Consider the following 25,929-nt stretch of genomic DNA (forward strand, 5'->3'; position numbering starts at 1 on the left):
CCTTTAATAGCATATTCCTCTACCATCCTGGGGAGGGAAGGCAAACTGGGGGAGGAGGCTTGGTTGTATTTATTCACTGACAAGGCTGCATTGCAATTTAAGCCCTGCCCTGAGAACATGAATTCTCAATATTCAGTAAAAATTCCCTGCAGCTAAGAGTCAAATGTCTGTCAGCTGGGCTTTTCAATCCATTGATAACACGACTTTTGCCCATCTGCTTGAATCAAACCATGTGGTACAAAATGCTTTTTGCTCAGAGTGAAATCGATGAGGAAGAACTTCCACATTGAGACGCTTGTTTCTATTTGTAGCAAGAGGTGCATAGGTCAGTGACAATTAGAAGCACAAGGTTCATATTCCCTTAAAACTAATTAAATATTAATTCTGGAAAAGTTTCATTACATTTTACATGGCTCTGGCTGAGCTGGATCCATTCTAAGTGTTTCTCCTCTTCCCTTTGCTTCCAAGCAAAAGGTTGGCCTGGAATGAATTCATCCATTTGGGTAAGATCCTTCTACCCACCACTTTCTCTCTCTCTGCTTTTTTGTCTCCGAGACTGCCAAAACCTGCCCTAGCAGAGATACTGGGCTAGCAAGTATTAAGCATGCCTCGCTGTTCTCCTTGCTCTTTTGAGTTTTTGACTGTTCCCTGTCTGTTACCTTTACCACTGTGAGTGATGATGTGATTCGTAGTGGTCCTCATGCACTGCCATTTCCCTCCTCCCATCTCTCTCCTGGTTAACATTTGGGTTTATATATGCCATTGCAAATGAGTTCACTGTGGTTATTAGATTACAGTTAACTTGATGCATAGGAAGCGTTTCTTAGAGCTTGCTTCATTTTAATATTAGGGTTTGCTTTCTTTTATTGTTTTTCCTCCAGACATTTGACTGTGCACATATTGTGCTCTCCTCAGTCCAGAATTTTGAAGCACAATACTTTCATGCTTCATAAGAATTTCCAGAGTTTTATTTTGAACCTTGTTATTTTGATAGTTCTTTATTCTGTCAGCAACGACTGGAATAGGATGGTACAAGGGGGAAAGAGAGGTATGTACCACTACAAAGTCAGTGTATTTTCCAAGATCCCTTATGCTGGGGTTATGACTGTCTCTAAATAGACTTGTCTAACCTCACATTCTGTCAATCATTCAAAAGAAAAGATCTACGTTCAGTCTTCATTCAGTCCCTGGGAGAAACCAGACAAGACATCCTAACAAAATAAATGTAGGAAATGGCACTCCATTCTGCCACTTAAGCCTGAAAAGGATGGAAAATCTATAGTTTTCAATTATTTTTCTTCTTTCTGTGTGGAGCTGGGCCTTCTGTATGCAATAAGACAGGCGTTTCCAGTTTTCTCAAAATGCTGTTGGTGAAATTTGCCCTTAGTGCAAGCCCACCAATGAATGGAGACACACCTGGAATTAATGAGACTCAGTATTCCCAAAAAAAGATAGAAGGGTCCCATAATGAGATCATACTGTTTCTGCAACTAAGGAATCACGAGTAGGTGTTAAACATTAAATTACAAGATTAAATTTCATCACCAAATAGAAAAGGAACTGTCGTTGCCCCAGAGGACTGACAGCGAAGAGTGGTTTTACCAAAAGCTAACATGAAGTCACTTTTTGTTTATCTTCTGTTTATTATACACTGACTACAGTAGGCATAGGGATTTTATTGCATCTAGTCCTACACAGTAGATGACTACCGCAGCTGAACCAGATGCAAGGACAAGATGCTCCATAGCTTGCTGCTCCAGCAAATCCAACAGATCTCAGTACTCATCTCTGTGTTTCAGCCCTTGACAAATTAGTACCTTGTTATGTTGCATGCGTACACATGCAGAGCACCCCTTTCTTCCTCAAAGACAGGTCATTAAGTAAAGAGCATCTACTATTAAATAATCCCTTATCAAAATAAAATTTAAGTGTATTTGTAACTGTTCTCCCATGGCAGAAAAGGGGTAATGTTCCCCAGGTGCCAACAGCTGACCCAAATCCATCCGAGGATCTGAGTGACTTCATGTTAGCTGTACGGAAAAGCTCCAGCTTGCCAAATGCCTGAACTGAGAAAGACTGAAATAAGGTGAGTGAAGATTTGGGAAAAAGGAATTACCTGAAGGTGAGCAAACTGAGAGGAAAGGATATGGATAGCTTGGTAAGCTTTTTAAAAGCTGCCTCAAAGTGGAGTCACCATTACAGTAACCAGCAACAAGCACAGCACAGCATATCACCACCATCATTTTCTGTACACAGAGCAGGTAATACTTTTTTTAAAGTGATTTCTGAATGGGCATGTAGTTGCCAGAGGACACTGGGAAGTTATTGCTTCGCTCATGTTTGACTGGGGCTGGTTTTTTTCTTTAGTCTTGCTGCAGAGTCTCATGGGCTTATTGTATAAAACAGCTTTCCTATTTCGCTGGTTTTGGCTGGGATAGAGTTAATTTTCTTCACAGTATGAGGCTATGTTTTGGATTTGTGCTGGAAACAGCGTTGGTAACACAGGGATGTTTTCGCTACTGCTGAGCAGGGCTTACACAGAGTCAGGGCCTTTTCTGCCTCTCACCCCAACCCACCAGCGAGGAGGCTGGGGGTGCACAAGGAGCTGGGAGGGGACACAGCCGGGACAGCTGACCCCAACTGACCAAAGGGATATCCCACACCATATGACGTCATGCTCAGCACAGAAAGCTGGGGGAAGAAGGAATGGGGGGATGTTTGGAGTGATGGTATTTGTCTTCCTAAGTCACCGTTACCCATGATGGAGCCCTGCTTTCCTGGGGATGGCTGAACACCTGCCTGCCGATGGGAAGTAGTGAATGAATTCCTTGTTTTGCTTTGCTTGTGTGCGCAGCTTTTGCTTTACTTATTAAATTGTCTTTATCTCAATCCAGGAGTTTTCTCACGTTTACTCTTCTGATTCTCTCCCTCATCCCACCGGAAGGGGGGAGTGAGTGAGCGGCTGGGTGGGGCTTAGCTGCCAGCTGGGGTTAATGCCATACAGGCCTCATGGTTTCCAGGGGAGGCATGGGTGCCTTCTGCTTATTGTCTTTCTGTCTCTATCTCTCCTCTGAAAGGTTTCTCTCAGTGAAAAGCATATCAATAGCTGTCATATTATTTCTGTCTAATTCATTTCTGGCCCGTATTTACGAATCCATGCTTTCTCACTAGAAAATAAATTGGAAAATCACTGAGCTAGTAAAACAGCCAGGAGCTGAAAGGAGGTGGGAGGGAAACAAACAAAAAAAATCCAAAGCAAAGTTTAATTGAGATAGCAGTGACCTGTATGTTAAAAAGAAGAGATAAAGTAAACACTTTCAAATAGTATATTAGGAACCAAGGCTCTGGATTGTCATATGGATGTGGTGTTACTCAGCCTATGGGCTCAGCACATTCCTGTGCAATCTTTTGTGTACCAAGCCAAACCCGTCCAACCATCCGTTGGCAGTTCAGAGCTCCATCACCTGTATACTAGTACAGATTACAGGCTCATCGTAAAGCCTTGCATGAATGTGATGCAAACAAAGCTTCTGAAAGTGGTTTTCCTTCACCTGATGAAAAGACAACCGAAGGTATTACATGATTCATGGCTATGATCTGCAACAACACTCAGTTATCCTATAGCTCTGCCATTTATAGCTCTGCATGGATGGCTGTACAAGCTGCCTGCTGTGCCTACAGCTAAGCAAGCTCTTCCCCCTTCCGGTTATGTCTGCCTGGGCCTTCCCTGCTTGTTGGCTAATGCTAGTGAATTAGGAGGCAAGCAGTTTTTGGAAGCTAGCGAAAACACTGCTTTGAGAGAAGAGAGGCTTTAGGCAAAAGGTTGAAGAAGGAAAAAGAACAGAGAGCAGTTTTACTAAAGAAGAGCAGAAACCCAGAAAGCTGTTGTCCTGATGTAAGGGTCAATTCTGCCCCTACCTTTGCTCTCCCATGCTGCATGCAAGGCACTGGCCCCACTCCTCTGCTGGCTGAATGCTCTGATCTGAGTTTCTGTAAGCACAGAGGAGCAGCAGGTCAACAAGCAAGGCTCCCGGACCTGCTAACTGGGAGTTTCCAGCAGACAAATTATCTGCCGTATAGCAGGACTGGGCAGCCTGTACTGTGTGCAGGGCAGCACTAGGCTATATGATCTGCCACAGCTGAGAGAGACCCACTTTGGAATAGCAAGTTGAAGCAAATCATCACAGTTTACCTTCAGTGTGTAAACTAAATTGGGGAAAATTCCATTGTCTTTAAAACAGTCGCATTTTGGTGACTTCCACCCCTTTCTGTCTATAAACACAGGGTTAAGAGGCTAGCCTTTTGAAATTCAGAGGATGCTAAATATTTTCTGCAAAGAGTGATGGTTGTTTACATGTTAATATTCTGTTTTTTCAGCTTACGTATTGACAAGCCTCAGAACACAAAATAAAGACATATTGTGTATTTGTCCACATGTAACGAACGCTTGTGTTAGCCTCTGGTTGGCTGTGTGCATGATCCCCATTTCACAGTCTCATTTTTCTTAGCTGCTCCCTCCTCCAGAACTTCAGGCCTGCTTTAACAGTGTTGCTAATCACTGCCTTCTGTAAAGACAGCATCTCCCAGAGGAATTTGAATTACGGGAAGAAGCAAATACTGCTACTTGGAAAACCATGCAGAGAAGCAGAGTGATTTTTAAAATGATTACTGGTGATATCAAGTGTTGAGTAACTGCACTGTTTATCATCTAAATTACTTTTATCTTGTACTCCAGGTCATTTGCAAAGTCTAAATCTAATACTGCTTTGTCTTTTATGTCTCAAACACTGTAACTTAAAGCATGTGGTACTTTAATTTTATTGTCCTGGTCTGTTCTGCCTAGTGAAAGAAGTGGCTTTATCATGGGAAGGGAGATTCTTAAAAAGTAAACCAATATTTTGGTTCTTAGACATTTATACCATCTTCAAACTGAAACGTCATGACGGTATATGTTTGCAATTAGACTTTTTTAAACTGTCTAAACTCTGTAGTTCTCAAAATTTCAAGTTCCAAGACATGACCTTCATCAAGTTAAATGTGAACTGAGCACAGTTTGCCTCTGCGTAATACTCGTATCAAATATGCGCAAGTCTTCTACTCAATCGAGATATGGTACCCTACATACCTTTCTGTTCCAGTGAACGTTACTCAATCAACTGTGTTTCGTGGCATTTTGAAGTGAAAGAAATTGCATTTTTTCAAACAAAAGCTTTTCCCGGTATTTTACATTTTGAAGTGATCGGTTCCTCCGAGTTGTTTATTTTTTCACTATTTATGGTTGTTGTTTACTTTTGTTCCTTTTAGGAACAACCAGAAGAGAACTATTCCACTTTTGCTTGCAGTCAGTACCTCAATCAACAGCACTATCAATTTCTCACAGAAGGTACCAATCAGGCATTTTTTTCTGCGTTGAAGTTAGTGGCTAGCAAAAGTTTAGTATCTTTTTAAGATAGTGGCTTTACGCAGTAGAGAGAGACAGAGACTGCAGAACAGCAAAAGGCCATCTTGCCATCCAAAATGACCTTCATATGTAGAGTATATGGGAAAGTTGGCTGCGCAGTATTGTGAAATTTTTCTATTGTACTTGCAACATCAGTGACTAGAAGGAGATGCAGAAAGTAGATAACCAAAATCTACTTAAAAAATCTTAGCTTAACAGTGAAATACCTTTTATAATTTCATACTAACGTAACTAAGTGGGAGAGGGGAGAATGGAGAAAACAAGATAGCAATGAAGCTGAGAACAGACTGCATGGTGGTTTAGAGAAGTTCCCTAGGCAACACTAGTCAGCAGATCTGCAGTGTTTTATTAGTAATAAGGCTTCATAATCAGATTTGATCCCACAATGTCACACATGGAGTTTTGCGGGTACTACACAGTGCTGCACTTCAGTGCAAATAAAAGCTAGCAAAGAATGTGGGACTCTGGGCCCGGCTGCAGGACCTTACACCCTGCAGGGTGTTTCAGGGCTAATGCATTCCTTCCATTACAGTAAGGAATCATGGGGGAAAAAAAGTAGGAAAAAAAGGTTTAAAGGAATATTTTAGGCAAGGAGTAGGCGTGACGGAAAAGACCTGTGGGTAAATGGGATCTCCGTTATGCAAACCTGACAGGGTAATTTAATCTGGTTTCCCTGTGGTGTGCTGTGTAGATCCTTTTTGCTTTTCAATTAAATATGCAGCGTGGCACAGCTGCACAGCCCAAGCCAAGGTGCCTAGCGCCATGGGGACCGTTACATCACCATTAGCCATAATGTGTAAAGACGACAGATTTACTCAGTTATACAACGTTTTTGGCACCAATTCAGCAACTTGTGTACCATGTGCACACATTGAAAATGGTTGAATGCTCACCTCTGAGGTGACTGTGCTACCTTCGTGCCTACACATAAAGTATAAAACTTGCTTGGATCATGGCTCATGGCTCATGAAGGTGGACTATCAATAATTTGGTCTAATTAGAGGGTGAAGTGACCACTGGGCCCCGTGATTAGAAGTTCCTTTTCTATAAACTAATAATTACAGTCACTGACATGTACTCCAGCCACGCACATTATTCTCTGTCATTTATCCAAACACACTTTTAAATAATCCCCCTTTTTATAAACATATACGTGTACACAATTTTTAACTCCAGCTGCTGTAATTGTATCTAATCCAGTCAAATTAATTTTTATTAAAGTTCATACTGTGAGACTAATGAACCTAAAGCACTGGAATCATTCTCATTACACATGGTTAGATCTATTTACTGAATCTGCATTGTCTCATGCCCAGAAGGAAAAAAAAAAACCCACCACCAAAATGCACAACACATCTTCTCTATCATTTCCCCTACAGGAAATAGTTTAAATCAAGTATATTTTAACAGATAGGGGAATGTAAGCAATGTTTCCATTGCTGAGTTTTAATATGAAAGAATGGTTGACTGATGAAGAATGGTTTAAGAGATAATGAAACTAGAAGAAGGAGAAAAGTCAGCTGCTGGTGATGGACAGCTAGATTACACAGTTACAGACAGCTGACATACTTACAAAATTGATGTATCCAGAAGCTTAAGAAAAGATACAGTCGTTCTGGCTGACAGACAGCTGTCCTGTCATAATTTTTTCCCAATGGCCAGTAGGCAGGGAATGATCTTCTAGAAATCATTCATAAAGTCACTCTTCTCCTCTTCATCCAGTTCCCTCTTCAAAACATGTTCGCCCATGGCACGTGCAAATAACTGGCCAACAAGCAACAAGGAAACTGAGTGGACTGTGTGGGTGATTCATGTGTAGCAAGGGAAACGGGTGTATTTCGATCTCTACTAGTCTTCACAAGATAACACACCTATCCTTTGAGGGACTGCCAGATATATTACTAAGTAAGGCAAATTAAAATCACACTTTTTTCCAATACATAAGTTTCATCATGGCCTCTTTGCTCAAAAGCCCAAGTAAATAGATCTTGCTATGTAATGATGAAGAAACTTTTTGAGATTCGGGGAGCTGTTTCACTTTTCACTGCAAAGAACACAACTGAAGACAGTCTAGACTGTAAAACTGAAAATTACTGCCAAAACACTTATGTTTTCACCATCCTATTCCCCAAGCACGGTCTACCTATTTATCCCACTTCGGTACCAGTGCGCTCTTTTGAGAAGGGAGCACAAACAGGATGCAAAGTGCCAGAATTTCCAAATGAAAGCCCCTCCACAGGTAACAAAACATTTTTTGCCACATAACCAAGGAGAAGTAATTCCTTCCTGTGCTAATGATGTTTCTGCACCTGGCAGAACAAAGACAGACCTATTCTTACTCTGTCCTCTTGGTACCTCTGATACAGTATCAAATTTTCCCATGTCTTTAAACTCATGGTAAGAGTTATCAAAATAGGTTATCTCCTCACCTGCTGGAAAGGAATGGCTTTTATATCACATTTAGAGTTGGGCAAAATACAGAACTACTGCTCCATCACCATCAACATTTTAATCGACTTTTTCATGGTACTTTTTCAGGTGTTTTTAGCCACTGATAATTATGGATCATCCAACACAAATGCATCAATAAAGTATTCCAGATAACTCCTCAGTAATGAGAATACATAAATCCCCTGGTCAATAAGCTATGCAATCAGTTCACCCCCTGCAAAAATACATTTGAAATACTGCAATCTCTATGACAATTCATTTAAAGCGGAATTTGTTAATGTTGGATGAGATGACACTGAATTGCACCAGATGAGAGTCAGCCTGCAGCTTTTTATAAGTAAGCTTTCCTTTTGATGAGCTTTGTTGCTATCATTACACCCGTTATAAGTTTACTTAAATAGATTTCTTTCTAAAGAAAAGTTTATTTCTATATTTTTTTTTTAAATGGCAAAATATTACATCTGTTTTCTATTTGCAGAACATAAAATAACAAAGGTTTTACTTAAGTGGTTGGTATTGTTCAGTTTCCCTCTCATATTTGGCTAGCAATGGATAAGACAATCATGGCTCTGCTAAGCCGATCAGGTGGTCCTCTGATCTCCCAGATGGGGGACCCAGTCAGCTGTGGGTTGCTTCCAGCATACAAGGATTTCCTCTGTCGGACATGGGGGAAGCTTCTAGCAGCTTCTCACAGATGCCATCCCTGTAGCCCCCTACTACCAAAACCTTGCCATGCAAATCCAATACAGTTGCATTGTTAATGTTCTCACTTTTGGGAAGTATGTAGCAATTTTGCAGTAGATTGCACATTTTCTGAGTTGCTTGCTTTTCAGACCTGGAAGTACAGGCAAAGACATAATTTCACAAAGTCCTTAAACCATGAATCTAAAATATGGTTTCGGAAGGGCAAGAAAAAAAGTATCATTTAGTGAAGACCCTTTAATTTCTCATGTCCTGTGATTAAACCTTAGACAGAGGCTGGACAGAAGAAAGAGCCTGCAGTATTGTCTCTCAGCTTTCTGCCTTTAGCATTTCCATTTACTGTGCATGACGTGCATGTAACAAGAACCTGTACAGGTAAGTAAAAATAGCGGGGAAGGTTTGTTTTTAACATTTTTTACATATAGTCTGGTTTCAGACCTAATATATATAGCCTAAAATATATCCCAATATGTCCCACAGTGTTCAGAGGGCTACAAAATTTCCTTCTATATGTGTGCTTTCAATTAAAATTTCCAATTTCCAGGTCCACTGCTTTGTCTCCACAAGTACAAAAGACAGCCAAAAGCAGCAAGAAATGACTCCATGGAGTTGGACCTCTGTACTCATGATGAGCTGGTTAACAAGCATCTGCTGTTCATCAGCTTAGAAGACAATTTGAAATTCAAGTAAGTCTCATCAAGAGCCTACCAAAGAACATCAGGAAGCTAGGCAGCTAGCCAGTTTCATATGCCTCATCTCTCAAAGTGTTTTTTGCTCTGATGCTCTCCCCCACCACCACACACCAATTTTCTTTTCTGCTTTTCTTTCTATATTTGAAGTGGAAACGTGTCACTGTTTTAAATGTCTCCTATATATTTTCTACAATGGAGATTTTAATGCCTTGTAATGACAGAAATTATTTAGCAAGGCATGGCTTAGGAATAAAAGACTGTGTTAATATAGAAAGCCAACCAGATTTTCTCTTCAAAAGAGCAAACATGTAAATGTTAGTGAAAAATCTGCTTGGGCCAAATTAGGTTGAAAGCCTGGCACATGATATAAAGACTCTGAGCACATCATTTCCAGCTTTCCTCAGGTATTCATTGTAGCAACAATGTGAGTTTAACTTCAATTGCGTAGCAATTTGAGAAATGTTTTATGATGATGATGATCCATTCAGCATTTCCGACTTAAGACAATTCTTTGGCCAGATGATAACAATTTCTTTTTTCTAATAATTATGCTCAACAGAAAGATCAGGTAAATCAGATGTAAATTTATATTTTTTGGCCATCACAATTACAAATATGTTAGAGGAAGGTGAGATGCTGTCTCTGAGTTCATGAATGTGGATGAAAACCACATTCCATACCATTTTAGAAACAGTGTCGAGGCAGGCTCAGGCCAGGCATCCTGCATCCCAGGTATATAAAGCCAAATCTTTGCAGGTTCAGCTGAGCCTTTCATCATTCCTATGGGTGACGTGCACAAAGTTTCAAACCTTGCGACCTGTCATCCTAAACTAAGTGATCTGATTTTCACTAAGAGGTGGGAAAGCCACATTTCTGCAGTCAGTGTTTGGTTTTCACACCTCTAAGTTTGGTTCCCTCTTTGGCTGCAAGCAGCATGGCTTGGATATCCTCAGATTAGTGTTGGTCTGAAATTTTTAATTTGTAACTCAACCTTTACCCGCTGTAGGGCTTCATTGGCTCTAGGGTCCTAAAGAATGGGAATCTATTCAACTACTCCTGTAGCTGCTGATTTACCTAAATGTTGCACCTCCTCACCACTTTTGTGTAGCCTCTACCATTTTGGCTTTCACCATCTCCTACCACTGCAGAACTGGGTGCACGGTTCCATTTTGATGAAATGCAGAAACCAAATTAAACGGGACCAGTAATCTCAACTATGTGAATATCCATTAAAAAGAAGGTCTAAAAGCAAGCAATATACTTAAAACACATACAATAAGAACACAAATCTGATACTTCGAGTGTTATGTGTAGACTGAAACACAGAGTGGGAACGTTTGACTTCATGATGCTTACTGATGTGGGAAATTAAATTGGTCAGGGTAGCTCCAGGGAGCAAACAGTATTTTTCCTTAAGGGTATATAAAATGTCATATTTTCATCAAAAAATGCTAATACATTGCTTCTCTGTTAGCATTTTGTATTTAGTATTAACCTGCAATTTATTGTAGGCAAAAAAGTATACGGCACTCTAACATGTCCAGAAAATCGAGACCCGTTTCTGTATCTGAATAAGCACAGGACTGAACCTCCTTATTGACTGAGCCACTCCAAAGAAGCTCCAGTTTTCAGGCCTTACACTCACGTCTTTGTTGTAACAACATAAGACAACAAGTACAACCACACAGTGGGGCTGCACTTGGGCTATGAGCATGCATGTGTGTGTGGTGCAGGGTTTCAGGAGGGCATGAATGTAGTGACAGACCAGGAAGGATTTTTTTTAACCCGCTGACGTACAATTTGTAGTCTCAGGGTGCAGGGATTACCTTACCCTGATGTGTTTTTGCTGTGTTCACCCATCCAAGATTAAAACAACTACCAGATTTGAGGTTGGCATGGAATTTCAACTCCTTGTCAGTTTGGTAGCAAACACTGACCCTCCCATGTAGTGGATGGCCTGGTCTGCTGCTTGGGGACATTCAGGGTAGTTTCACTAGTGCAGTCTCCCAGGAACAGAGGGTGCATCATCCTTCCTTTTCTTCCCGAGGCACATGACAGTTGAGACTTTGGTCTTTTATTATGCACTGAATGAGTATTTGGAAGTGTTCTGTGACTTGCAGTGTACCACAGTGTGTGAAGTTGCTTCTGAATTAGATATATATAGCCTGTTTGTCCATGACTGCAGGGGACAGGACTCAATGATCCAAGTAATTGTCTCCAACCCTATGTTCTCCAGCACCCAGAAGTACAAAATAGCTGGTAGATGAAGGATGGTATTTATCTGGTCAAAAGCAGTCACACACACTGTAGGTGAGTGCCTACATTTTAGCCGATTAGCCTATGATCTCTTTATGATGAACCAATATAAACAGGCACTTCTGAGGTGCAGTTCAACTCATCTAAAGGATAAAGGTAAAATAGTCAGATGAGTCACACCCTAAAATCAGGACATTCACTGTAAAGGATTTTAAGGACACTCAGGTCAGGTGTAGACAGCTACAGCATAAACTTAGATTAAATTATTTCAGCCGGTGATACTTGGTTGGAATATAAATAAGACATGTAAAATAACTCCTCTGCTGTTCCCTGGCAAGATACCAAATGGAAGACTGCATCCGTTTTTTTGACATTACACTTCAAGAGAGGTGTGGACTGGTTGGAGAGAGCCTACAGATGAGTGAGAAAGATTAAAGTCTTGAAAACCAAGAACTACACAGCAAGGCTAAATGAAGGCTAAATACAGATTAAAGGAGAGAAGGCTAGGGAAAGGTAAATAGGAGAAAATCAACATTACTAGTCCTCAAGTGTATGAAACATTGTTAAGGAGACTATTTTATGTCCCTGGTGGATACAACAAGAAACATGGGTGTAACTTGCTGCAAGAAAGATGAAGATTTGACCATGGCTTTTCCAAGAGTGCAGCGATAGGAAGCAGCCCCAGAGGGTCAGTCTTCCCCAGGACTCCTCCCTGCTGTCGGAGGTAGAGAGCTCAGCTGTGCCAAATCTCTGCTTGGTTCAGCATCTGTTGGGGGATGAGGGGCAGTAGCTAAAAGCGTGCCCATCCTCACCCTGTTCTCTCACCTCTCCAAGTCCCATTTCTCACCCTGTGCTCTCTCCATGTTGTTGAGCTATGTCTTTCTCCCCTTCTGCTGCAGCAACAGGCAAAAGTTTGGCCCACAAATGCAAACAGAAAATGTGCTCAGGACTCTGCTGAGAGCCTAGTCAAGGCTATACCACCCCAGGGAAGCAGAAACATAGATGGTGACTAGAAGTGCCCTGCACTCTAACTAAATCAGAGGTTTTGGATATTTTGCACGCTTCTGATAGCAATCGCAAGGAATGATGAAACAGCTGACTTTTGCTGCTGTTTCTCAGGCTTTTCAGATGCCGCAGCAACTGCTTATGTTGAATATTTAACCACCTCGCTATTACAGATCCCAATTTACTGGTGTTCTGACAACTTTCCTTTCTCTCTCACCCTTTCATCACTCAAGGTGTAAGACAGACAAGAGAAAGTGTGGGAAAAAAGTCAGTCAGCATGCATTAAGAGTCCACAGAAACGCAGAATGAAAGAGGAGGAAAAATATGCAAATAAGCATGTTTGACTCCTTGCTGCTAACATGCAAGCCAGAGTAAAAACAGTCTGAAGCTCCCTGAACTGAATGAGAGAATACCTGAGAGGACTGTGCCTGGTTAACTGAAAGGGAGACATTTAGTGAGGCCCTTAGCTCACTAACCTTATTTTTGTGAAAACACCTGCATGTTTTTAAAGCATATTTTCAGTCCAGCATTCTGAGTGTATAACTGTTTGGGTTTTGTCCAGACTAAGGAAAGTGCTGTTAGAACATCTCTCCTTGAGCCTGACACTGGTGCCTTTTCAGACCCCAGCCCAGGGGTTTTCTACCACTCTCAGAAGCAATGTGGAATCTGCCTTCCCATATCACCTCCACTCCTAAAAAATGACGTACAATCTTTCACACCCTTCCCTGGCCCTTCTCCTTCTGCACAGGACCCAGAAGCCCCTCCTGGTCTCATGGCCTCTTTGGAAGTGTAATGCCTTCCCATCACTGCAGTGGCCCAGCTCAGAAAATTCTGCTGATGCTATAGGGTATGTCCTGACCTACAGTGCTCCAGCTAGCCCAGTGTCATGTGTGGGACCACAGGTGACAGAAAGGTTATCATGCTCAAATAAGTCCCTCCAAGCCTTCTCAGCTGAAGCCTCCCAATCACATTGTGTGATGGCAGAGGTACTCTTTGTCACAGAACCATTGCAAGATGGTTATGAAGATCACACAAGAAGACACTTCAGAAGTCTGACGCATCATATGGGACTGCACATCTAAATCCTATTAAAAACAACACTAAAAAATGCATGTTCAATTATCTGCAAACACAATTGTTTTTACACAAACAAAAGTTGGCTAAAGTTTTGCAATGGGTTTCAGCAGACACAGCTTCTTTCCTTGCCATTTTCCTATTCTTTTATCCTGAAAAATTTCATCTTTGCAGTCAGTTTAACAAGCCAGACACTGAATTAAAAAACTTCTGCCCCCTCAAAATTTAAAGTAGAAAAATACCTGCAAGGAATTATCCCTTTTTCCTTTCTCACGTGTACAGGTGGGAAGTGGAAGCCCTAGGAAGGGAGCTATGTCTTCTTACCTGGAGGATATCCTTAAGGTAAAGGACCTCCTCCCCATGTTTCACTGAAGTCAGCAATTACATAGCTCAGTCCTGGTTTCTGTGGCTACAGTACTGACATACCTTTCCAGCTCCCAAAACCCTCTACCCATTTGGCTCAGGAATGTCTACTATAGCTTTTCCTCCTTGTTTTAAGATTAAATAGGAGAGTCACACTTTTTAAATTCACATAGAACACTGAATGAGAAAAGCATCTTGTCATTTATTTTAAAGAAGATTGAGATGGCTATAGTACATAATTACTAAATTTAATGAAGTAATTACTTTTCCAATCGATTTCTAATTTCCTACAAAAAAGTTATTAATGGAACGGGAATAATTAACAGTATCTACAAATTAAAACTACCCATGCTATATTGCATACTTTGAGGTGGTGTATAAATTTGTTGTGTTCTTTGCATGGAAACTGATTCTGTGTTGAATAAAACTCAAATCACTCATTCCTTTCTGTTGATGTTATTGGCTTACAATAGCAGTTTATACTGTCTTCTCCTCTGTGCTTCAGTATTGGAGCTGCTGCCACTCTGGAAAAAGACCTCTGGGTCACTATGGACAGCACAGTGAAAGTATCTGCTGATATGCACAGTGATGAGAAAAGCAAGCAAAATATTAGTCTCAGTAAGGCCAGAAAAGATTGCTGAAAATATTTGAGGATCACTAATCACTTCAGTGATATATTGTCAAAACTGTCTTTAATTCTCTGTGCCAACACACAGCCTTCATATTGAGGCTTTTTTTGTTGGAGAGATGTCACATACCTCAGGATGTAGCCTGACTTTACCTGTAAGTTTTCATCTAAAATTTCCAGTTTGGGGGAGTAGTAGTATCTCCACTTAGTGCCACTGATAGAACTAGGACAGTGAACAAGTTTGCAGGCGCACAAGTATGCTGCAGTTGTAGGTTAAAAAAAGTTATAGGACTATGACTTCAGCTAATTGTACAAAGATTTTTCCCATTAATGTTTTCGCTTAAAGACACATAGCAGAATATAAGAATTAGTGAGCACATTTTAGGCAACTTCCTTCATTTTCTTGTAAATAATTTTCAGAGTAGGAGAACACAGGCTCATTCCAAAAGACTGAAAAACAACCAGCCTTATTTAGAAAGTACAATTACAACTGGCAAAAATATTTTAAAAGTTAACGCAATAATGCATTCCCCAGTTTTAGTTAGCATCAACACTGCAGACAACTAAAATTACAAAAGAAACAGGCATTTATACAACTAAAAGGCACCCATGTTTACCTTGCCATAGTGAAAAGAAAAGAATAAGGCAAGACAAATGTTTAGCATGTAAACTCATTCTTACCCCTATTAAGAGTGGGCTTCCTGTTGATGCTGTTCCTTAAATTGCTTGCAGCCAAAACCTCTGTGCCTTCCTCTGGCGTGTCTGATACTGCTGACTAAACTAGGGGGACCGACGTGTGATAGGAAATCCTGCGCACCCTATTTCACTCTTACCGGTTGATTCACCAAGTGTACCTGCAGTAGACTGACAGGATGCCAGCCTCCACCATGGCAGCTGCATTTCCATCTGGGTGGTTTCTTCTGTTCAGATCTGTGTGTACCATCAACCATGGATCTTTTTGCCTGTTTCTATTCTAGTATTTCAGACTGCAGGAAAGTGGTTCAGCAGCAGTGTTGGATGGCTATTTGTCTGATTATGTTGCTGTGGAATAATATGTGTTCTACACTGAATGTACTTTTATCGGACTTAAGAGTCTGAAGCCCAGGAGCAAAGTGGGTTTTTCTCTCAGACAGCATCCTATGCCAATGGAAAGTTGGGTGCGACACAGAATACAGTCGTTACTGTCTCTTCGGGATTCATCAGGCTTTGTTTCAGCATCTTTCCTTTCCTTGCAATTCTACAGCTTTGTGTTACATCTCTGGCTTCTCTATTCTGCCTGGGCAGAGACCTGACTTCTCCCACTTGCTGGCCTTGCCTCAGTTATTTTTGTCTCGGTGTCATTTCATGCTAGCTGAATTACGTGTTTGAGCCTTCTTGTCAAACCGTAATGTCAAACAGGCATAGGCTCCCCAGAAACCATAGTCCTTTCCCCAAAGGAAGACATCTTCCTCAATGATACAGGAATCTTCCTAATACCTAGAATGACATGCTAATATGATGACCTCAGCTTTTATTTGAAAATTGACTTTTCTTTTAATCTTCGTTGTCAAAATTCAAATTTAAACCCAAGGGTATCCTAAAGCATTAGATATTAAAAAAATAACCCAATCTAATTACTATTTTAAAATATCAAGAAGTTATAAGATTAAGACCTCAATGTGTAAATGCTTGGTTTTGGCAGTACTGCAAAAAACGTGGACTTTTTCTGCACAGCTTGATGAGAAAGAAACTCCTTTGAAGCCAAAGTCTCCTTTCCTTTTTTTTTTTTTTTTTTTTTTTCACAAAAAGAGTTACTGGGCCAGTTTCCTTCATTAGCTTCAGAAGCGGGCATATCATATAATAACAAATCGATGAACTAAACACATTCTAATTAATCACTTTAGGGTTGCTTGCTTGATCACAGTCAATTCCTTGAATAAATCAATGCGGGATTAGAAAGTATTTCAAGTTAAAGCTTTTGGAGGACTGTGGGCTGGAATGCAGAGAAAAGGAAAGCCACTAGAAACCACTGCACTAGAAAGAACAACTGCATTGCTCTTTGTCAGCAAATCACACGCTTGATATTGCAAACACTTGCTATGTCTTGACTTTAACACAACTACTTTAGGAAAAAGCACTTGGTCTGCAATAATTAATATTATTGTCAGTTGCAATATTTTCTCCACAATACCTCATTAACTCTAATCTATGTAACTGAAAATAGGAAATCTTTCCTGAACTGACAGAGAACTGAGTTCTGCTGCAGTCTTGATAGCTTTGTGTGCAACAAGATCACAAGAGCTCACCCTGAAATCCTGCCAGGCCAGACACAGCCTCGGCTTTGTGGGCAAGTGAGATTGTGGCCCCAGTTCTTCAGCTATGGTCTAGCCAATGCACTGATTTGATCATGCTTTCTTTGCTCACTGTGCTAACCCGAACCATGGACTCAGCCCTGACATCAAGCCTACGAAGAGTTTCTGGTGTGGGCCAGAAGCTCAGTCACCTTATGACACTAATTTACAGGGAAGCTTGGGATTGTATTAAAGACAGGAACCACAGTGCTGAACTCTTGCTTAGCTTCTTTTATCTCCTGCTCTGAGGTAGACTACTGTGAACCAGTGCAGAGACTAGCTCTAGTTTGTGAGGAAAAAAGGTTATTTTTTATCATGGTGCTTTAGAGCTTCCAATCAAGGAGGAAAAGTACTGTATAATGGAGGGGTATTTGGCCTCCTTTCAGCTTCACAGCAGCTTCTCAGACAAAGAAAAGTGACTAAAGTGGCAGCATTCCAGATGTCACTTCATTTAAAGATGTTATTATGCAAGTAACCTTTCTGAAATCAGCTAGTACTTGAACGACACTAAAATCAGCGTGTATGGCTTTGGCTGTTCTCTAGGTGACTCCGAAGGGGTGCTGACATGTACAAGGCTGTCTGGCACCACATTTCCAACACTGACAAGAATTTAGATTTCAGGTGTGTGGGGAGAGCCGCTGATGGCCAAAACTGGTCCTTTACCTCCCAGCAGACGGCGGGCCACAATCAGGGGACTGGCTCATCTGTCATACAAAGAGAGGCTGAGAGAGCTGGGACTGTCCAGCCTGGAGGAGAAAAGGCTCAGGGGAATCTTACCTGTGTGCATAAACACCTGATGGTGCCAGTAAAGAAGACGGAGCCAGGGTCTTCTTCACAGTATACAGTCAACAGACAAAAGGCAATGGTAACACACTGAAATAGAAAAATATTCATTTAAACATAAGAAAAACCAGAACAAGTTGCTCAGGGGGTTTGCAGCACTTCCATTCTTGGGTTTTATCAAAATCTGACTGGACGCAGTCCTGGGCAAGTGATCCTGCTTGAGCAGGGAGGTTGGACTAGACAATACCTCAGTTCTTCGCTTCTGTGATACTGTGAAATAAATTGCAAAAAAAAAAAAAAAAAGTAAATGGTAATTTAGAAGCCTTAAGAAAGAACAGCAACAGGTAATCTCTTTAAGGATAGCTCAAAAGATTTGATTTTTGTATCCCTTTTTCTGCCTTTTACCATCAACGAGGACAAAATATAAAGCAAGGAAAAGGAATGATGAAATCAACAGGGTTTTTTTGAATATTTTTTCTAATTACAGGATTTTTTTAAACTGAAACGTAACAATTAGCAATTGCCTTTTTTTTTTTTTTTCAAATTGGAAGTAAAAGAAAAAGCTTCATTCTAGAATTGAACTTTTTTTTCCTGAGAAGTTCCCTGAAGGTGATTTCTGTCAAAGGGATGGAGAACCTATGGCCCACAGACTAAGTTAAACACACAAAATAAATCTGATCTGCCTCTTATTACATAGTCTGTAAGCCCCTTAGGGATCAGCAAGAATCAGACTGCCCTGGATTATTTGTTCTTTCACACACTGATGTAGATGTTTGCTGACCACATGGCCAGAAGTATGTTTGCCATATGACAAAACTGTAGGTTTCTCCCCTGACATGATCAGTACCCATCTGGGAATTTCTTGGGCACTCCATCACGTGAGCACAATACGGACTGAATTAGCCAAAACTTTCGGTGCTCTGGTTCAGTCGAAAGCACATCAGACCTTAACGCATGGTCATAGATGCCTTTCTCCTATTCAGAGTGTCATTAAACTGATGAAGAGGTAAGGTGCAGACAAGCAAGGTCTGAGAGACACGAGATCCTCTGCATGCCTCCATCTGCTGCTCATCGTTTCTGCATCCCCATTCCACGGGATGCCTGTAGGCTGCAAGGGTCAAATCCATCTCAACAGATGCACACATGCCAAGTTTACTTTGATGACTTTCAGCTGTAGCTCTAGACATGTAAAAATGCCTTCAGTTTAAATATCTTAATTTGAGTTTTTTTGATTTTTAAAGTCAGTGGAAAGAAACAGGTGTTTGTGGAGTATGATTCATCTCATCTTGAGGTAAATGTGTAAGACAGATCAGTTGACTATCACCTCTCTACCACTGACTATTTCTTTGCAAATGGAGACTAGCATAATGCATTCACAAGTGCACTGCTCTGTGGACAGATATCCTGACACATTTGGTCAGGTGAATCCCAGTAAAAAAAGACTGTAAACAGCACTGAATGTATAAGCAAATATTTGCCTAGTACATAAAGCATTCTAAGGAGAAAGGGGAGACCCACAGGTTACTCTAAAAGACTCCAGCATGTTTAAATATTGGGGATGTTGGGGACACTTGTCTCACTGACTCCTTGAGCTCTCCAGCTCACTTTCACGTTTTGTGTCATCAACCTCATTCACGTGATGTAAACAAATTTTGCTAATTCAAGAAAATTAAAATAGTGGAGCCTTATAGTTAAATTTACCCTGCTTGTAGGCTTTGCAAGGCATGGAAACACCATGACATATATTACTGGCATTACGAATTAAAGTAGCTGTAAGGGAGCTATACTATTATTCTTCTGTACAAATGTATGGCTGCAGAGCTGTGCAAGAAAGCATAAAAGGTTTGCCAATGATCAGTCTCTCAGGTAAGAAGATAAATATTCAGTCATTTTTCCTTCCTAATTGTACTTAGCTTCTCTATTTATTTATTCAAGAATGATTCTGGGAGCTTGTTCTAGCCCCTTCAATAAACAAATGGGGTTCTGTTTCCTTTTTTAGAAACTAATTATGCATTTTGGAAAACCAGGAAAATGCATCTTAAAAGTAAACATGCTTAAAAGAGCAAAGAGAGCTCCATGGAAAGTGTGTACCTAAGAATACTAATGTTTGTTTTGCAGATTTGTAAGTTATGAAAAAACAAAGGGTGACCGAACCATTTTGCGTTTCTGCCTTCCCCTGCATTAGATTCTGGGTTGCAGGCCCCTCTTTGGGGTTCGACTTTCAAAGCACAGAATGAGACTCCTCCTGTCAATTCACTGTAGTCACACCAGAGTTTCTGCGCTGTTCCTTCACTGTCCAGGTATTGAGAACTGGAGAGGAGCCGCGGCCAAGCACACACTCCCAGGCACCCCCAGTACTTTTCAGCTTTCTTGGTATCTGGAACACTTCCCCAAGACGGATTGCATCTGTTCTTTTCAAAAACAGAAGTACTATGGGATAATGTTTGGGGAAAAAAATAATAAAGGAAGAGCACAGATTTAGTAAGAAAGAGAAACGCAGATGACTAAAAAGAATTCAATAAGTGGTCCTCAAGAACAGGAGTTCACCTTCCAGCACTCTCTAAAGTCCATGCAATTACTAGTGACTCAGTGTTAATTAACCTGAACTCCGTTCACTTCCACTGTTTCTGCCCACTTAGAGGCCAAGCTAGAAGACAAGTGTCTAAGTGTTCCTACAGGAAAGTGCCCATGGGAAGTAGGCTTCCAAGTGGTGAAGGTGCGGGAGAGGCGAAGGAGAAGCGTACAGTTTTCACACAAAAATGCTGTAATAGTTGCTGAAACCATGTGGGTTTTTTCAAGTCACATTTCAAAGTTAGAGTGGATACAGAAGGATTTAAAACATGATCAGAATTCAAATAAATGCGTATTTACCATGAAATCTGAACATCTCAGAGAACTTGAGACCCTACAGTTAGGTCTGAATTACTGGTTTCGTGTGTATGATACATATATATGTGTATTTATGTATGTATATGCTTATTATATATTAGTGTGGGTATATATACATATAAACAACTGGCGGACCACCAGCAGACAGCAAAACAAACGTGTGACACTGAAGCTGCAGGAGAGCAGCAACTGCCATTGCAGCAATCCCACACCAGCATTCGCAGGGTGCAATCGCAGGCTGGGCTCTACCTCCTGTGTGGTATGGCTGTGTGGTATGGCTGTGTGGTAGCAGAGACACAAGCTGGGTGTAGCTTCCCACTGCTGAAGTTTTCAAACTCAGCCAAGAAGATACCCGAGATGAAGTCAGGTCCTTGGCAGCTGTAAATTATATATCTATTGACTTTACACTGTTCTCATTGAATTTTACACCAGCTGAAGACAAAAAACTTCTGCTTCTCTGCGATACAAATTAAGTAGTTTTACAAAATGCCTCATAGAAAAGATGTGCGTGTGTGCGTGTGCACGCGTGTGCGTATTGTGGGTAGTATCTGCAGTTCTTAGGAAACTGTCTGAATTACTCTAATTCAGCTATTTCAGGCATCTCGATAATGCTGTTATAAAGAGTTCTGCAGCTGCAAGACATTGGCTAGGCAGATAACCCTGTGCCTCAGTAAGAGGGGAAAACATTGGCTAAAAATCACTGAATTTGTCAGTCCTCTCCCAAGTTACATGCACATCAGAGAAATGGCATTTCTAAGAGAACCTTAAAATAAGGGCTCTCCAATGATTAATTATTAAAGTGCAGATTGTTAGGCTGGATTTCTAATAACTGTAATTTGAAGCTATCTGTCTGACATAGTTCGTCCTATCATTAAATTCTTTCTAAAAATTGTTATGTTCTTCAAAAACCAGATAAAGTGATAAGCTGATGGGCTGGAAGGAAAGGAATGTATAATGAAATCTGTCCTTCAAATGTAGTCAGTGCTAGGGTTGCCTGGGTTATATGTACGCAGTATTCAAGCTAACCAAACCCTGCAGTCAAATCAGCAAGCCATGTGCACAGCACTTCATGAATCACTGGTGCAGCTATCATTTGAGAAAGGAGGAAGACGACAGTCTCCAGAACAGCAAAGGACTGACGAGCAGGTAAAAGAAAAATAATGGGAATGAGAAAACTATGTTAACTTGTTCAGCAAGCAGAATATACCTAGCACTTAAGGTGGAATAAGGGATGCAGAGTTCTTAGTATCGCCAGCAGTAGGAAATATCCCCACATAATAAGATATTGCTGCAGAGATACTACTAATGGATGTTATAAAGAACCAACAGAGTGACTTCTCTTCTTGCACCTAGAAGGGGACATTTGGCAGCATTCGTTAATGCTGAGGAGCTACTGCAGGAATATTTCAGAATGGAAATTATTGATAGGACAAAAAAAATAGTATGATTAAAAATGTAGGAATTTATACATACACACACAGGCATATACACTCCCACATATACAAATAGTTTTGTACAATGGTTTTGTAATACATCCCTCTTCATTTCAGCTCTTGTCAGTCTTGTGGGAATGTGGGTTTTTTTTCTTCAGGTAATCAAAGAATTCACGTGTTCACCCTCACTCTTGACCATGCTATAACTAAAAAATACAGAACTACTATGGTCTTCAGAAGTATTTTACCTACAATTAGAAAGTTCTCAGACATGTAAGTCTGTACAGATATAATTCTGCACATGAAATCATACACTTTATACAACTGGAATCATAAAATGGAAGACAATTTGTTGGCTAAAAATCATTTTCCTACTATGTCTGTTGATATGTATCACAAATAAAAGCCATCAGAAATGATAAACTGAACACAGAACAAGAAAAGCTCATGTGATAAAAACTCTAAAAGGAAGAGAAGGCCAGTTCCAAGCATTCCCTAGTGAAATAGTAAATGCTTGAGAAATCCATTTATTATCTGATGGTGGGGGCAGATCTCTTGCAAAGCTTGTGATACAAGTCTGCCAACAAGTACAGAATCAAAGCACAGAAATCTTACTTCATCAAATGTCTCATTTACTGAAAGTTTAAAACATCAACAAGGCTACTGACCCTTTTAAAAACAGAATCTTTGAATGCATGAAAGTTTCTCCTTACAGAAAGTAAAAGTTGGTGACGTAAAAAATATGTACTACCTGTTATGTATAAATTATGTAATACAGCTAATGCGTTTATAGGGCAACAGTGACTGTTTTGAAAACAGTGGAACTGCGTATTTTGGTTTTATATCTGGACTATAAACTTAGATTGCCTCTGAATGCAACCTCAGAAATGCTGGCCACAATAATCTCTCATTCACAAGAAAGAAATGCATGCCTTTGAAACCTCTCAAGGTCCGGTCCTATGCCATTCCTGTCTTGGGACATTCAAGTCAGATGCATTGAATAGAAGAGTGTTGGAAGCCCGCCAATGGAGTCTTCTAATTATTTGTTCAGTGAGTTATAAAATCCAGAGGGCAATTTGGACTGGATTTAGGGATGACTCGGAAATCAACCCAAAATTTAGCAATTCAGATGCAAGCTGAATGGCATTTCTGTCCTAACTGAAGTGAAGATCAAAATAATAAAACTTACTCTCATGCCTGAACCTTGGCAATTGTCTAAATTGAAGAATTAAGGCATTTCATTTTCTCTGTAGGCTATTTTTCCCCATCAGAAGCAACTCCCTAAATCTGTTAGACCAGAACTAAAACATGCATTTTAAGCATCTCCCAGTGAGTCGAAAAGCATTGATTTCAGGGTTTTTTCAAGAGCTTTTATTCCAGACTGTTACTTTCAAAGCAACGTGAGTAGGAGTCTAGCCTAGGCTAGCTGCACTCGCAGCTGCATTTTGTATAGAACAGACTTCAGTTTCACCTTATTTATGCTATTGAGTCTACTACTAAAAGTATGTTGCATAATGACAGAGGCTAATATTAATGTTTGTAATTATGAAAGATGTGCAGCGGTATTTTCTGATTTGTTTATATGTCTAAGAAGTGGTGCTTTTCACACTGTTAACGTGAAAGTCACCTCTATTACTATGGCCTCCCACACTAAATATAGTACTTAAAGCCATGGTTGTATTAATAATATATATATGATCATTAGCTCCTTTCTGATTATGACCCCATGCAGAAGCAGGATTTTCACACTGAATAGATAACATAATCTGAACCACACCATGGCATTTGAGGTTTCCAGTTTCTTTCCTGTCTCATCTGAGATGTTTTGCTATGGGAAAGAGTAAAAAGACAAGGGAATTACATGCCCAGTCCTCCTTCCAGCTGCACTCCAGGTTTGTAGCAACCAGCTCACACAGTCAGTAGAGACTCCACGCTATGGGAGAAACAACCAAATAAAAACATAGTCATAAATTAAAAAACAGCAACCCAACCACTCGATAAAAGGAGAACAAAGTGAAATTATAACTTGGACATAGCTGGATGGAGCTATGCCAGGTGGGGATTTGGGCTGCAGACCTGCATAGTGTTTTTCAGACCAAGCAAAGCCGTAACACCCTGCCAGAGAAAGATCTGCATCGTCTTCAAGAAGATGCGTGTGGAAATGTCACTGCTCCTGGCGCTCACTAGGAATGCTTTAAAAAAATTCTGGCCTGCGTCACTGCTGTGCGGTACTGCTGCCAGCATGGGCTGCTGCGCATTTCACTGGCCATGTTTTTCATTTTTAATTGGTAAACTCCCTTGGGTTTCAAGTTTGCAAAACCTTTTCTCTCTATAAACCTAAGTACAAAAATACTCCATAATTCTTCTCTCCCATATAATATGAAAGCAGAGCTGGAGATGCTACTGAGTCTTTTTTTTTCCATTGCACTACATACAGTGAATATGCCAATTTTTGTTACATGACTTGTTGCATAAGCATTTTTCCTGCCTTCCTCCTGCTGCCTCTAGGAAACTTTCACCTTCTTTCTTTTTAAAGCTTTCTTACAAAGAGATTGCCTGATTGGTACTAAAATATTTCAGCGAGCTGACAATTTGAACTGCTGTGAACACAGGCTTCTCGCCTGCTTGGAGCACGGTTGGCTGTTCTTCTGTTCCTCTTTACTTTGTATTGCTTAGTCAAAATGAAACCACAGAACAGGCTCTAGTTTTCCTTGTGGGCCATATGTGAGGGACAACACAAAAGGTATATTGATTTTGTGGGATGGTGTGCGAGGGCCTCTCATGGCAAAGGAATAAGAAAAATTTCTCTGCCTCACTGATTTTCAGTAGACTCGCGCAATAGTAAGTATAGAATCCACAAGGGCAAAAGGGAGATATTAGAGGATGTAGGAATCAATAGCTGAAGCACTGAAAACAGAGTGGCAAAGAGTTATTTTTAGCTCTTTGGGGTTTTTTTCTTTTTATCAGGGGAAATGAATATAGAATTAGATCTGCAATGGCTAGGTTGACTGAGCATTACTATTTTCCTGCAATTACTGTATTTTTCTTGGGAACCCCCCAGAAAGAGCAATTTGTACAACCCGAGGCTACATGCTGCCTCTGGACTTAAGTTTTTCATTTTTTCTTTTATACTTGGGATTTTATTAGGGTGCCCTCCCACCAATTACTGTTTTCTCCCTTTCAGAAAGTGTCATAGGTGATACTTCAAAGATCTAGTTCTCATTTGTATTAAAGCTATTTTGGCACTTTCCCTCATGTTTTTCTCACTAGTAGCAAATTATGGGCAAAGGTTGCAAGGATGACATTGGCAGCATCCAATTTATGGAGTTTGCTTTAGAGGGTCCTTGAGCCATTCCATTAATACTTATGTAAACACAAATAACTTCCAATGCCACTGTCATCACATCATGTTCATATTGTCTCATGGTAAATATTTTAACCCAGAAGCGTTGTTTGATAATGTTAGGCCCTTAGATGTGCTTAATGATGCATACATGAGCTCAACGTTTGTTTAGATGCATATTTAAGTATGTGCATAAAATATTTGTAGGATTAGCACTGAAAGCATATGCAAGCTCTATGTAAATATTATGTATGTACATACATGTAAATGCATGTAAATACATACAAACACCATTCATATATAGATCACATGTAAGTACATATGAATTTTCATAATTTATATTTAAAATAATAGTGATATTACTGTGAAGATAGTCTTCAATAATTAATATATGTATGATCTGTACGTTCCTTACCTACAGAAGGCTGATTTAACTTGGGCCAAATTTTATTTTTTCCATAAATTTTTGTTCCAAGTATTTTATGCCAAAAACACCTTTATGGGAGCAAAACTCTTAAA

At 40.3% G+C, this 25,929-nt stretch overlaps 1 protein-coding gene across 7 annotated transcripts in view; it reads left to right on the forward strand.

Annotated features, from left to right (window-relative positions):
• The first annotated feature begins 398 nt into the window (after positions 1-398).
• Positions 399-25,929, forward strand: part of LOC148055660 (uncharacterized) — a 32,993-nt gene continuing 7,462 nt past the window's right edge. The window contains exons 1-7 of one of the 7 annotated variants that reach the window (XM_087758249.1): positions 399-503; positions 1,958-2,086; positions 5,305-5,383; positions 8,000-8,249; positions 8,888-8,989; positions 9,159-9,300; positions 13,316-14,331. In XM_087758249.1, the coding sequence (XP_087614375.1) occupies positions 8,222-8,249; positions 8,888-8,989; positions 9,159-9,300; positions 13,316-13,649 (606 nt within the window). In that variant the 5' untranslated portion in view covers positions 399-503; positions 1,958-2,086; positions 5,305-5,383; positions 8,000-8,221 and the 3' untranslated portion in view covers positions 13,650-14,331. Of the gene's footprint in view, positions 504-1,957; positions 2,087-5,304; positions 5,384-7,999; positions 8,250-8,883; positions 8,990-9,158; positions 9,301-13,315; positions 14,332-15,364; positions 15,418-19,930; positions 20,197-25,929 lie in introns of those variants that run through there. The other 6 variants (XM_087758251.1, XM_087758254.1, XM_087758248.1 and 3 more) reach the window with 6 other exon arrangements.

This window comes from Nipponia nippon, unplaced genomic scaffold (assembly GCF_047370975.1).
Source record: "Nipponia nippon isolate SJK-2023a ecotype South Korea unplaced genomic scaffold, ASM4737097v1 scaffold_2, whole genome shotgun sequence".
Lineage (NCBI taxonomy): Eukaryota > Metazoa > Chordata > Aves > Pelecaniformes > Threskiornithidae > Nipponia > Nipponia nippon.